General features: G+C 47.1%; 1 protein-coding gene across 1 annotated transcript; it reads left to right on the top strand.

Moving 5' to 3' along the window:
* Nucleotides 1-84: 84 nt before the first annotated feature.
* LOC127307130 (uncharacterized) lies at nucleotides 85-1,203 on the top strand. The gene has a single exon (XM_051337836.2). The coding sequence runs from the start codon at nucleotides 162-164 to the stop codon at nucleotides 936-938; it is 777 nt and encodes a 258-aa protein (XP_051193796.1). The 5' UTR covers nucleotides 85-161; the 3' UTR covers nucleotides 939-1,203.
* The last annotated feature ends 13,780 nt before the right edge of the window (nucleotides 1,204-14,983 follow it).

The following is a 14,983-nucleotide window of genomic DNA, read 5'->3' on the forward strand; positions in this document are numbered from 1 at the left end:
CTAATATAGCCGTTTGACTTTGCAAGGCGGCCGGCTTCCTCAATATAAACCATGGGTTTTCTCTTCACTCCAGTACACCACTAGCTCTTCACACGACCACAGCCTCCTCGCCCTGCGCGCCCGCACCGCACGCTCGCAACCGAACCGAGAAGGAGAAGGCGATGATACTGCGCCGCCGCGGGTCCAGCGGCGGGCTGCGCATCAAGAAGAAGGGCCGCGGGTTCATGTGCGGCTGCGGCGGCTCCAAGGCCGTGTCCGTCTCAGACGGCGGCTCCGACGACAAGCAGTCCCCCATGGCCACGCCGCCCACCAACACGTCGACCGCCACCACCATGTCCATCGCCACCACCGCCACTACGACGACGAGGAGGGCCGCAGGGAACAGCAGCAAGTCGGCGTCGATGATCTCCTCCGCGGCGGCGGCGGCGTCCTCCTCGTTCTCGCCCTCCTCCACGGACGACGCCGACACCAGCGTGGGGAGCACGCCGAGCGTGGCGGCGCTCCTGCGCCAGCTCGGCGAGCTGGAGCGCACCGTGCGCTCCCTCCAGGGCCACACCGCCGAGAACGTCGGCGGCGGCGGCAGGGGGCGGCACAGGCGGACGGCGAGCGAGGGCGGCGCGAGGAGGATCGAGGAGAGCGTGGCGGTGGTGAAGGAGTCGGCGGACCCGCTGGCGGACTTCCGGCGGTCGATGCTGCAGATGATCGTGGAGAAGGAGATCGTGGGCGGCGACGAGCTGCGGGAGCTCCTCCACCGGTTCCTGTCCCTCAACGCGCCGCACCACCACCACCTCATCCTCCGCGCCTTCGCCGAGATCTGGGAGGAGGTCTTCTCCGGCTACGACCGCACCCCGGACTTCCTCGTCTCCCACCCGCGCAGCGGCAAGAGGAGGCTCCACCTCCCACGGGAACCGGCAGCCGCAGTCAGCCCGCTCCGCTGACGAGCGCGCCGGCCATCGCAACCATGGTATTGCGCGGTGCTACTAGCTTGATTTCGTGCTCCGTCGATCCATCCCAGTCGTCGATGATTTTCCGTTTTGATTGGGACAAAGGTTTTAGTTTTAGTAGGGTTTGGTGAGTTTCTTTCATCGTCTTTACGTAATCTATAGCTTGTACAAACGGTTGATATTACGGACGAGTCAGGAACATTTTTCAGGTTCCGGAAGTCCTTTTTGATTTGAAAAGTTGCTTTTGGTTTGCCGGAAATTCAGCGGTTGATGGTACGAAAGGGAAAGGAAGAGCCTGTCTGCTTTTCTTTCTCCATGTTGTTTTTAGCCGTTGGTGCACGCATGATACGCTCAAGGCGAGCCGATAGGAACGGGGGAAGCAAATGGATTCCCCGTGATTCCCGCGGTTTATGGACTGTTCCTTGGTGGTGGTACCACTGGTTTAGTCAAGTCGAAAAGGATCGGGCGAAATTTTAGTCAGATCCAGATCGATGGTGCTATTGCTAAGCTAGCTTTAATTTTATCGCGCGCGGCAGGCAGCGGCAACGAAAATGTGGCCGATCTATAAGTCATTACCCATATAAATTATAACCAACCCTCAAAAAAATAAATTATAACCGGCTCCTCTGTATGAAAAAAAGAGTATTACTTCCTCCGTCCATAAGATGATATGAAAGATTTGTCTAGATAAAGCTAAATTTAGATAAATTTGCGACATCATTTTCTACTATAATAGTTAGCAATAAAATATACTAGTTTATTAATATGTGGTCTATATTAAAGCTCTCACAAAATGGCTAGAAACTGTTAGAGATATATTTGGTATAGGTATATTAGGTAGTCTAGGATTTGTAATCTCTACCTACCATATCTCTAGGAGAGCTATCTTAGCCTCCAAGTCTTGTACCACTATATATACTCGCCCGAGAGGCTCAATACAACATCCATCATATTCCGCAATCTCTCCTCCCTCTCTATCCTTCTACATGGTATCAGAGCGGCACGTTCCTTGACCTAGCCGTTGCAAGGTTTCCGCGCCGCCCCCGGGGAGATCGATCTCCATGATCTACTCCGGGGGCCGCGCAATCCGTATGAGGGTTCGTTCGCCGATCCGTTGATCCGCTGCCCTCGAGTCTTTTTTTTTCCAATCCGTAGATTGGTTTTCTTTTTGCGTCGCTGGTCGCTCGACCGGCGTTTTCTTTTTGGTTTACCGATCATAGATCGGATTGAGTCGCCCATCGCCGTCGTCCACCTGCGCCTCTACTCCAACAATGGCATCGACCTGCACCGGCCATCAACCGCACGGCACAGCCGCACGCGCCGCACACGGGGCGCCCCTACGTGCGATGCCGTAGGCTGTTTCGCCTGCACGGTCTCCATCGCCGGTTCATCTTCACCGTCATCACCAGGACTACATCGACAACGCCGCCATCGACTCCGATCTGCGCGTCGTCCACGCCATGGCGCGTACAGCGCTGCCGTCGGTCTGATCAACCGATAGCGCGCACGTCTATGCCAAGCACGTCCCCGAGCACGCGCCTACCACCGATTGAGCATCGGGTTGCCGCTGCGTCGCCCCTTCGGGTCGCAGCGCCGCCGCCTTTGGTCCCCGCTGCTAGCCAACGACGCGCCTTCTGAGGCGCGTACGTCGCTGGTGGCGTCCCGCCGCTGCACCGACTCGCGCCCTGCAGCTATGCCGGCCCCTCAGGCCGTGGCGTCGCCGCACGCGGTCACCTTCGCCGTCCCCCGCGCATCGACGTCCGAGGCCACCACAGCACCGCCCCTTCAGCGCGGGTCACCTCCGTCTGCGCATGGTCTTCGTCACGCCGCCGAGTCTTCCTCGCCAACCTCGTGTACCGCCGCCGCGCCTCCACCCCAGGTCGCCGCTGGGCTCGCCAACCACTCCAGGTCGTGCTGGGCTCGCCGACCACCGCAACGCCCGTCTTCTACGTCTTCGTCCACTACATCTCCGCCGCCAGCGTCCTCGCATCTTCCTCGACTACGACACCTGCTACTCTACTCCGACAACCGTCGTTGAGTCTTCCTCTGCTAAGTCTACTCCGACATGGCGCGCCATTTGTACTGGTCCCGTCCTACGCATGCACGTTGCTGGCAACACCGCTGCGTGCCTTCGTCCCCGATGCGTCCCCGGGCCTGGCAAGCTCGGATCGGCGCCTCGCCTTCCTCGAATTCGTCTTGCGTACTCGGTTCTGGCAAAACCGGGGTATGCCTTCGTCCCCGATGTGCGCCTAGTTCTGGCAAAACTAGGGCAGCACCTCGTCCTCGACGGCTCAGACTGCATCGACTTCGGCATCGACCATCTCCACGACTGCCTCGGCGCGTCTCCGTCACCCTCCTCGCACACCACCTCGCCTGCGGCTACATCGACACCGGCACCCGGCCATGACATCGACCACGGCAATTCCTCGCGCGGCTCCCTCGACCAAGGTTGCAGCACCCACGCTCTCGGCTACCTCGACATCAGCACAAGGGCTATCACCTCGCATGAGCACCTCGGCTTCTTCTACAGTCCAAGCATCCGCGACGCGACATCGTCCACGACGCTCACGCTACGACTGCGGGGGAGTGTCAGCCCGTTGGTTCCTACCTTCGGCTTCTCTCCAGTCTGACCGTCCGCGACGCTACTGTTGTTCACGTCACTACCGCTACGACTGCGGGGGAGTGTTAGAGATATATTTGGTATAGGTATATTAGGTAGTCTAGGATTTGTAATCTCTACCTACCATATCTCTAGGAGAGCTATCTTAGCCTCCAAGTCTTGTACCACTATATATACTCGCCCGAGAGGCTCAATACAACATCCATCATATTCCGCAATCTCTCCTCCCTCTCTATCCTTCTACATAAACACATGAGGCAGCTACCTCTTGCATTATAGTTCACTTTTCTTCTCTCTCCTCTCCCTCTGCTCTAATTCAATAAAGTTACAATAGTATTTCAATCCTTACATTTTGCTTACAACACTCTATTATAATTGCTCTTACATTCAATCAGTTTCAAGAGTGACCAACTTAAAACAAGTGTCATACAGCCAAGTTTGAATAAGAAATGTTGGTCAACCGCTTACAACAATAAAGATAGCAAAAAAGAAATACTACCTCCGATCCATATTACTTGCTACTAAAATGAATGTATCTACGATTAAAATTTGTCTAGATACATCTATATTACTGCCATGTAATATGAGTCGGAGGAAGTAGAAGAAAAAGCATGAAAAGTCCAACTAGAGTCATCGATGCCCTCTAACGTGAATGAAGCACTAGGGAGCGATGTAAGGAGATCTTGAGGCATGGGCATCGTTAGTGAAGCGAAAACAACCATCACATGGCCACACTCTTCAATGACCGGAGGGACCCATGCCCCCTCACTCGAGCTCGAAGGCGTGTACCACGCGAATTGGATAAGCTCACCATGAGTAGAGAACAAACCATGAACTAAGCTGTCGTTTGGGGCCAAAAACAAATCCCAAGCACCTCCTGCACCGAGCTCACCTTGAGATCCTTGCTTCCATCCATAGGTCCACCCATTGAAGAGATAAAACCACAGACTTGGTTGTCATGATAAAGTTGAAGGGGGGCGAGAATTTGCCATCATAACTAGGGACAGGGATGAAACACAAGAGAAGCTCCTTAAACTTAGGCTCATGGGGCTCTGAACGCCGGACTGCAGGAGCGCTAAGTTCGGGTGAAGAGCATCAAAAGATTCAGCACTGCTAAGACTGTCAGAATCAAGATCAAAACACATGCCACGTTGTCGATGCAACCCACCAGCCATCACACACCCACAACCCCATTGTTCCCAAGGCGCCAACTTCAAGAAGGGCACACCACTACCAACGTTGCTGCAACAACAAAGTTGATTTTTTTTACCCGAGAGATATATGGGGAAGGGGAGGAGAGTGACGAAGATACCTCCTAATGGGAAAATGGCACTTGCAGGTTGTTGTGGCCACCGAAGCCGGTCTCATGTCTGGGGAAAGTGGGGTTCCCCTGATCCGATAAGTATGGACCACAACTCCCACTCCCCACGAAGGAATATGGCAAGCCCTCCTTTGAGATCGCGAATGACTAAAAGGACTTCATGGAAATCAACCATCTCCCCATTGAGGAGCACAAGGGATCCTTGGAAAGCCTCGCCAAGCCCCCTTTCCCAGGGCAGAATTGTTAGTAGTGAAATACACCTCTATGCCCGGGGGAGGGATGTGTCAACAGTGAATCATCCTTCATTGCTTTATAAATGGATCTACAAAGATAGGACGGTGTGGTACAACGTTGTATGTGTGCCATTAGGTGTGTGGTTATCACCAACTAAGTGCTCGTGTAATCATGTCCATTCCGGTGATAAAATTAATACTACAACGAAGATATGACAATGATGTAACCTAGCTACAAATGGAAAAAAATCCTACGCCTAAGCTAATGCAGAGGTTCCCATGTCCTGCTGATAAAACAGAGTAGGCCGATCTTGGGAACAAAATATGTATGGGCCGCTTTTCCAAGGTCAAAATATGGGATTGGCTCACGTTTCCTCATTACCTCCCACCCCCTTCGTCTTGTACCATCGACCAGACTCCTTATCGCGTATCGATGGCCTTTACCTCATCACAATGACTAATTGAGAGTTGTTGGGCAGTAGTCGGTCGCCCACTGTGGCACCCCCTTGTAGCTAAGAAAGGAGGACCATGGTCAGAAACAAAGGGATTGAGTTCACAACCAACTAGGGAGGATTCATCCACTCCAAGTCTCTGCAAATCCGAAATGAGTAGAGATATATAGTCTTCTCCTTGCCTAGGCACCTTGGCAAGGAGAGTTCGTTGAGTTCATCCTTGTGAACACTAGTTCATACACCCATCAATACAAGAGAGCAGGACGTCGGTATGTTAGCTTCCAAGAAGCCTATTCCTGGGTAAAATGTGTTGTTTGTTGCGAGATCTGGAGATTACATACCACCCCATCACCAAACAAATAAAGAGGGACATCAATCCCCTTGGCATTTGTGTTCCCACACATGACATTTGACACGTCAGGTAGGGGGCAGAGTTGTTCTAGATTTCTCCATCATCGTTGCATTTGTCGTCTCAGACATCCTCGAAGGTGCCATGGCCAGAAGTGGGTCGAGGGAAGGCAGCACCAGCAGTGGCGTTGGTTCGGAAAACACCAAGTGCACACGACTCTTCGTGTGGGTTCGGTCGGAACGCTCCATCGCTGGATGGCGCCCCCGCGCCGCGATCGCGGGCAGAAGAGTAGAGCCCCTCACCTCCACCATAAAGACGGTGACTTTCCGCCCCTTAGGAGGTTGAAGGTCCCCATTCTGGCTGTGTTGTCATGACCAGGCAGCAAACCTGCATGTCGTTGCCCGGCTTGTGCAGTCACATTGAGGCTCTAGTGGCTGCGCAAGTGATGCTCTAGTTCCAGGGACGACGCTCCATGCATGGGTAAAGGCATTTTTCAGTGAATTTTGCAATAATATTTTTGTATAACTCATTTTGTTATCTTACTTCAATGTGAGAAATAATTTTGATATATGCTTTCCTTAGTTTGAATTCAGCAACATATTAGAAGCCAGGGAGATGCCTTTCTTATCCATGTTGGAAACTATCTTCTACAAGATTCTCCGAAAGCAAATAGAGAAGGTGAGAAGATGACAGGAAGAATCTGTCCAAAGATAAAGAAGAAGTTGGGCAAATTCATAGAATGGAGCAATGAATGTTTTGTCACTCATGCCAGTAACTACATGTACTCTGTCTCCAACCATCAGTTTGATAAAGAATATAATGTAGATTCCAATGCAAGAACATGTGATTGCAAGAGATGGCAAATTACTGGAATATGTAAGGGTATATTGCCCCTATGTGTGGTTTTGGTAATTAATGACAACCCCTATGAAGTAATGTTTTCATTGTGTTTATATGAAGGAATATTCCATAGGTACTACTTGCATTCCATGTGTTGGATTCAAGTATGGATGCGATGAAGATAAAGATATACCTTGTGTATTGGCATCAAGATCATCGATTTGAAGATATATATGTGATATGATCATGAAGAATAAATGAAGATGGAGTTCTTATGTGGAACTCAATATTAGCCATGCTCTAGCTTATGTGATAAGCAATGAATGATCAAGATCTTGAGTGCTTGATTCCAAGTGAAAAATTCTTTATACACCTCAAGATAGTATGATAGAGCATGAGAAGATACAAGGTTGACCAATACAAAGAGTAAAGAATAGATTCAAGATTGGTCAACACATGAAGCATGAAGAATGTGCCACATGAAGTCATGTGGTATGGTAAGCCTTGTCAATTATGCTTTATGAACTAACCCATCATATATGTGCCCTTCTGTTGTCTATGTGGGTTAGGTATCTTTCCATGGGCATGCATCCAAAGTGAGATTTAATATAGCCCATGAGAGGATGACATCAAGTGGTGATCGTCATCAAGGTTGAGTTGGGAAAGTTCAAGTTGAGCATCTCAAGAGGATCATATACTTGAAGCTTGCCGTCCATTTGGTGATAATGGACATGTGAAGATGTGCATCAATGGAACTTTACCATCATGGTGTATGGGGGAGCATTTGTGAGTCTTAACGAAGCAACAATGATCAAGTGAGGCATTTCGGCTTGAGTGGAGCTCGAAGAGCTATCATCAAGATCAAGAGGGATGTGCAAGGCAAAGGTATGGCCTTGCTAGATTTTCCAGTTTCGCGCGGTGCTGGTCCGGCATGTGGTCCGGTTTGGACCGCCGGGTCCGGCCGGTGGCCCGGTCTGACCGGCCCCTGGACCGGACGGCCCGGCCCCTGGCCCGGTTGATCGGCCTCCTCGACGGCTGACTCAGCCCAACTTTTCCCCAACGGTTATATTTTCTCTTGGGCTATAAATAGCCCTTCTTCCACCTTGGACTAGACAAGTTCTTCCACTCTCTCACCTCCATTGTTGACTTTGAAGAACTTTCCCTCTCTCTTGATTCCCCCCATGATTCTTGCTCATTCTTGAGGGATCTAAGAGAGGAGATCTAGATCTACAATCCCCACCAATCCTTTTCTCCTCTAAGTGAGGGGAACCCTTTGGATCTAGATCTTGGAGTCATTTGTTGATTTCCTCTTTGTTCTTCCTCTCTAATCTCATCCTAGCATTTGTTGCTTTGGTGGGATTTGAGTGTGAAGGATTTGAACACCTCTAGTGTACTTGCTTTGCATCATTGCATAGTGTTGAGCACTCCACCACGATTAGTTCGAGTGAGAGACCGTGAGCTTATTACTCTTGGAGGGAGACCTCCTAGTTGGCTTGGTTGGTGTCCCGGTGATCTCTTCAAGAAAGATTGTGAAGAAGCCCGGGCTTCTCCTTCGTGGAGCTTGTGAAGTGGTTTTGGAGCTTGCCATCTCCGGAGTGGAGGAAAAACTAACCATAAGGAAAAGGCCATTATCCTTCGTGGGTTTGGCTCGGAGAATAGGGTGAGCCTTCGTGGCGTTGGGGAATCCTTTGTGGGGCCTCCACTCCTCCAAACGTGACGTACCTTCTTGCAAAGGAAGGGAACACGGGAATGCATCCTCGTCTCCGCGTGCCTCGGTTATTTCTATACCCGAGCTTACTTTCCTTGTGATAGCCATCGTGCTTGAAGTACATATATCTTGATATCACTTGTGCTACATATATCTTGTGCCTATCTTGCTTAGCTCTAGTTGTTGTTGTTGCACTTAGGTGAGCCTAGCATATTTAGGGTTTGTGATTGTAGAATAAACATAGTTTAATTCCGCATTCTTAAACGCCTATTCACCCCCCCTCTAGGCGACATCTCTTCCTTTCAGAATACCATGTCACCATGTCATAGCATGTTGTAGAAAAGATAGGATTAATCCTTAAAACCTAGTTTTGATACATTCAACAAAGCTTATGCATTCAAGTTGGCACCACTGAGAGGGGTGTTGACGCGTAAAGCACATGCCCGTTGGGAACCCCAAGTGGAAGGTTTGATGCGTACAGCAGCAAGTTTCCCTCAGTAAGAAACCAAGGTTTATCGAACCAGTAGGAGTCAAGGAGCACGTGAAGGTTGTTGGTGGCGGAGTGTAGTGCGGCGCAACACCAGGGATTCCGGCGCCAACGTGGAACCTGCACAACACAATCCAAATACTTTGCCCCAACTTAACAGTGAGGTTGTCAATCTCACCGGCTTGCTGTAACAAAGAATTAAATGTATTGTGTGGAAAATGATGTTTGTATGCGAAGAACAGTAAAGAACAATGTTTGCAGTAGATTGTATTCAGATGTAAAAGAATGGACCGGGGTCCACAGTTCACTAGTGGTGTCTCTCCAATAAGAAATAGCATGTTGGGTGAACAAATTACAGTTGGGCAATTGACAAATAAAGAGGGCATAACAATGCACATACATATCATGATGAGTAGTGTGAAATTCAATTGGGCATTACGACAAAGTACATAGACCGCTATCCAGCATGCATCTATGCCTAAAAAGTCCACCTTCAGGTTAGCATCCGCACCCCTTCCAGTATTAAGTTGCAAACAACAGACAATTGCATTAAGTATGGTGCGTAATGTAATCAACACAAATATCCTTAGACAAAGCATTGATGTTTTATCCCTAGTGGAAACAACACATCCACAACCTTAGAACTTTCTCACATCGTCCTGCATTAAATGGAGGCATGAACCCACTATCGAGCATAAATACTCCCTCTTGGAGTTACAAGTATCAACTTGGCCAGAGCCTCTACTAGCAACGGAGAGCATGCAAGATCATAAACAACACATATATGATTGATAATCAACATAACATAGTATTCCATATTCATCGGATCCCAACAAACACAACATGTAGCATTACAAATAGATGATCTTGATCATGTTAGGCAGCTCACAAGATCGAACAATGATAGCACATGAGGAGAAGACAACCATCTAGCTACTGCTATGGACCCATAGTCCAGGGGTGAACTACTCACACATCAATCCGGAGGCGATCATGGCGATGAAGAGTCCTCCGGGAGATGATTCCCCTCTCCGGCAGGGTGTCGGAGGCGATCTCCTGAATCCCCCGAGATGGGATTGGCGGCGGCGTCGTCTCTGGAAGGTTTTCCGTATCGTGGCTCTCGGTACTGGGGGTTTCGCGACGAAGGCTTTAAGTAGGCGGAAGGGTAGGGTTGGAGGCGGCGCGAGGGCCCCACACAACAGGGCGGCGTGGGCCCCCCTCTGACCGCGCGTCCCTAGTGTGACGGCGCCTCGTCGCCCCACTTCGTAATCCTTTCGGTCTTCTGGAAGCTTCGTGGAAAAATAAGACCCTAGGCGTTGATTTCGTCCAATTCCGAGAATATTTTCTTTGTAGGATTTCTGAAACCAAAAACAGCAGAAAACAGCAACTGGCTCTTCGGCATCTTGTCAATAGGTTAGTGCCGGAAAATGCATAAATATGACATAAAGTGTGTATAAAACATGTGAGTATCATCATCAAAGTAGCATAGAACATAAGAAATTATAGATACGTTTGAGACGTATCAAGCATCCCCAAGCTTAGTTCCTACTCGCCCTCGAGTAGGTAAACGATAACAAAGATAATTTCTGAAGTGACATGCTATCATAATCTTGATCAATACTATTGTAAAGCATATGTAATGAATGAAGTGATTCGAAGCAATGGTAAAGACAATGATTAAACAACTGAATCATATAGCAAAGACTTTTCATGAATAGTACTTTCAAGACAAGCATCAATAAGACTTGCATAGGAGTTAACTCATAAAGCAATAGATTCTTAGTATTCTGCTCCTGAAGCAACACAAAGAAAGATATAAGTTTCAGCAGTTGCTTTCAACTTCAACATGTTTATCTCATGGATAATTGTCAACACAAAGTAATATGATGAATGCAAATAAGCAAGTATGTAAGAATCAATGCACAATTGACACAAGTGTTTGCTTCTAAGATAGAAAGAAGTAGGTAAACTGACTCAACATAAAAGTAAAAGAATGGCCCTTCGTAGAGGGAAGCATGGATAGCTATATTTGTGCTAGAGCTTTCATTTTGAAAACATAGAAACAATTTTGTCAACGGTAGTAATAATTCATATGTGTTATGCATAAGATATCTTATAAGTTGCAAGCCTCATGCATAGTATACCAATAGTGCCCGCACCTTGTCCTAATTAGCTTGGATTTACATGGATAATCATTGCATAGCATATGTTTTAACCAAGTGTCACAAAGAGGTGATACGCGTACAGCACGCGTCCGTTGGGAACCCCAAGAGGAAGGTGTGATGCGTACAGCGGCAAGTTTTCCCTCAATAAGAAACCAAGGTTTATCGAACCAGTAGGAGCCAAGAAGCACGTTGAAGGTTGATGGCGGCGGAGTGTAGTGCGGTGCAACACCAGGGATTCCGGCGCCAACGTGGAACCTACACAACACAACCAAATTACTTGGCCCCAACGTGACAGTGAGGTTGTCAATCTCACCGGCTTGCTGTAACAAAGGATTAGATGTATAGTGTGGATGATGATTGTTTGAAGAAAACAGTAGAACGAGTATTGCAGTAGATTGTATTCGATTAAAAGAATGGACCGGGGTCCACAGTTCACTAGAGGCGTCTCTCCCATAAGAATAAGCATGTTGGGTGAACAAATTACAGTTGGGCAATTGACAAATAAAGAGGGCATGACCATGCACATACATGTTATGATGAGTAGTGTGACATTTAATTGGGCATTACGACAAAGTACATGGATCGCTATCCAGCATGAATCTATGCCTAAAAAGTCCACTTTCAGGTTATCATCCGAACCCCCTCCAGTATTAAGTTGCAAACAACAGACAATTGCATTAAGTATGGTGCGTAATGTAATCAACGAATATATCCTTAGACATAGCATTGATGTTTTATCCCTAGTGGCAACAGCACATCCACAACCTTAGAGGTTTCTGTCACTCCCTGCATTTAATGGAGACATGAACCCACTATCGAGCATAAATACTCCCTCTTGGAGTTACAAGTATCAACTTGGCCAGAGCCTCTACTAGCAACGGAGAGCATGCAAGATCATAAACAACACATAGATGATATTGATAATCAACATAACATAGCATTCACTTATTCATCGGATCCCAACAAACGCAACATGTAGCATTACAGATAGATGATCTTGATCATGTTAGGCAGCTCACAAGATCCAACAATGATAGCACAATTAGGAGAAGACAACCATCTAGCTACTGCTATGGACCCATAGTCCAGGGGTGAACTACTCACTCATCACTCCGGAGGCGACCATGGCGGTGAAGAGTCCTCCGGGAGATGATTCCCCTCTCCGGCAGGGTGCCGGAGGCGATCTCCTGAATCCCCCGAGATGGGATTGGCGGCGGCGGCGTCTCTGGAAGGTTTTCCGTATCGTGGCTCTCGGTACTGGAGTTATTATCGACGAAGGCTTAAATAGGCGGAGGAGGTAGGTTTAGGGGCGACACGAGGGGCCCACACACTAGGCCGGCGTGGCCAGGGCCTGGGCTGCGCCGCCCTAGTGTCTGGCCGCCTCGTCGCCCCACTTCGTTTCCTCTCCGGACTTCTGGAAGCTTCGTGGAAAAATAAGATCCTGCGCGTTGATTTCGTCCAATTCTGAGAATATTTCCTTATTAGGATTTCTGAAACCAAAAACAGCAGAAAACAGCAACTGGCTCTTCGGCATCTTGTTAATAGGTTAGTGCCGGAAAATGCATAAATATGACATAAAGTATGCATAAAACATGTAGGTATCATCAATAAAGTGGCATGGAACATAAGAAATTATCGATACGTTGGAGACGTATCAGCATCCCCAAGCTTAGTTCCGGCTCGTCCCGAGTAGGTAAATGATAACAAAGATAATTTCTGAAGTGACATGCCATCATAATCTTGATCAATCTATTGTAAGCACATGTAATGAATGCAGCTATCAAAGCAATGGTAAATGACATGAGTAAACAATTGAATCATATAGCAAAGACTTTTCATGAATAGTACTTTCAAGACAAGCATCAATAAGTCTTGCATAAGAGTTAACTCATAAAGCAATAATTTCAAAGTAAAGGTATTGAAGCAACACAAAGGAAGATTAAGTTTCAGCGGTTGCTTTCAACTTGTAACATGTATATCTCATGGATATTGTCAACATAAAGTAATATAACAAGTGCAATATGCAAGTATGTAGGAATCAATGCACAGTTCACACAAGTGTTTGCTTCTTGAGATGGAGAGAAATAGGTGAACTGACTCAACATAAAAGTAGAAGAAAGGCCCTTCGCAGAGGGAAGCATTGATTGCTATATTTGTGCTAGAGCTTTGATTTTGAAAACAAGAAGAGAGTATAAAAGTAAAGTTTTGAGAGGTGTTTGTTGTTGTCAACGAATGGTAGTGGGCACTCTAACCCCCTTGCCAGACAAACCTTCAAAGCGCGGCTCCCATTTTTTTTTGGGTGGCACTCCTTCCAACCTTGCTTTCACAAACCATGGCTAACCGAATCCTCGGGTGCCTGCCAACAATCTCATACCATGAAGGAGTGCCTTTTTATTTTAGTTTTATTTAGATGACACTCCTCCCCACCTTTGCTTTCTCAAGCCATGGCTAACCGAATCGTCGGGTGCCATCCAACAATCACATACCATGGAGGAGTGTCTATTTTTGTAACATTATGATGGTTAATTAATTTGGGACTGGGAATCCCATTGCCAGCTCTTTTTGCAAAATTGTTGGATAAGCGGATGAAGCCACTAGTCCATTGGTGAAAGTTGCCCAACAAGATTGAAAGATAAACACCACATACTTCCTCGTGAGCTATAAAACATTGACACAAATCAGAGGTAATAACTTTTGAAGTGTTTAAAGATAGCACTCAAGCAATTTACTTTGGAATGGCGGAGAAATATCATGTAGTAGGTAGGTATGGTGGACACAAGTGGCATAGTGGTTGGCTCAAGGATTTTGGATGCATGAGAAGTATTCCCTCTCGATACAAGGCTTAGGCTAGCAAGTCTATTTGAAACAAACACAAGTATGAAGCGGTACAGCAAAACTCACATAAAAGACATATTGTAAGCATTATAAGACTCTATACCATCTTCCTTGTTGTTCGACCCATACTAGAAATTATCTAGACCTTAGTGAGACCAATTATGCAAACCAGATTTTAGCAAGCTCTATGTATTTCTTCATTAATAGGTGCAAAGTATATGATGCAAGAGCTTAAACATGAGCACAACAATTGCCAAGTATCAAATTATTCAAGACATTCTACCAATTACCACATGTAGCATTTCCCGTTTCCAACCATATAACAATTTAACGAAGCAGTTTCAACCTTCGCCATGAACATTATGAGTAAAGCCTAAGGACATATTTGTCCATATGCAACAGCGGAGCGTATCTCTCTCTCACACAATGAATGCTAGCATCCATTTTATTCAAACAAAACAAAAAAACAAAAACAAACAGACGCTCCAAGCAAAGTACATAAGATGTGATGGAATAAAAATATAGTTTCACTAGTGGAACTTGATAATGTTGTCGATGAAGAAGGGGATGCCTTGGGCATCCCCAAGCTTAGACGCTTGAGTCTTCTTGAAATATGCAGGGGTGAACCACCGGGGCATCCCCAAGCTTAGAGCTTTCACTCTCCTTGATCATATTGTATCATCTCCCTCTCTTGATCCTTGAAAACTTCCTCCACACCAAACTCAAAACAACTCATTAGAGGGTTAGTGCACGATCAAAATTCACATGTTCAGAGGTGACATAATCATTCTTAACACTTCTGGACATTGCACAAAGCTACTGAAAGTTAATGGAATAGAAAAATCCATCAAGCATAGCAAAACAGGCAATGCGAAATAAAAGGCAGAATCTGTCAAAAACAGAACAGTCTGTAAAGACGAATTTCTAAGAGGCACCAGACTTGCTCAACTGAAAATGCTCAAATTGAATGAAAGTTGCGTACATATCTGTGGATCACTCATGTAAATTGGCATAATTTTCTGAGCTACC

The sequence above is a fragment of the Lolium perenne genome, chromosome 1 (assembly GCF_019359855.2).
Source record: "Lolium perenne isolate Kyuss_39 chromosome 1, Kyuss_2.0, whole genome shotgun sequence".
Taxonomy (NCBI): domain Eukaryota; kingdom Viridiplantae; phylum Streptophyta; class Magnoliopsida; order Poales; family Poaceae; genus Lolium; species Lolium perenne.

Coding starts and splice junctions, on each gene's coding strand:
- LOC127307130 (XM_051337836.2), top strand. CDS start 162: ATGATACTGCGCCGCCGCGGGTCCAGCGGCGGGCTGCGCATCAAGAAG.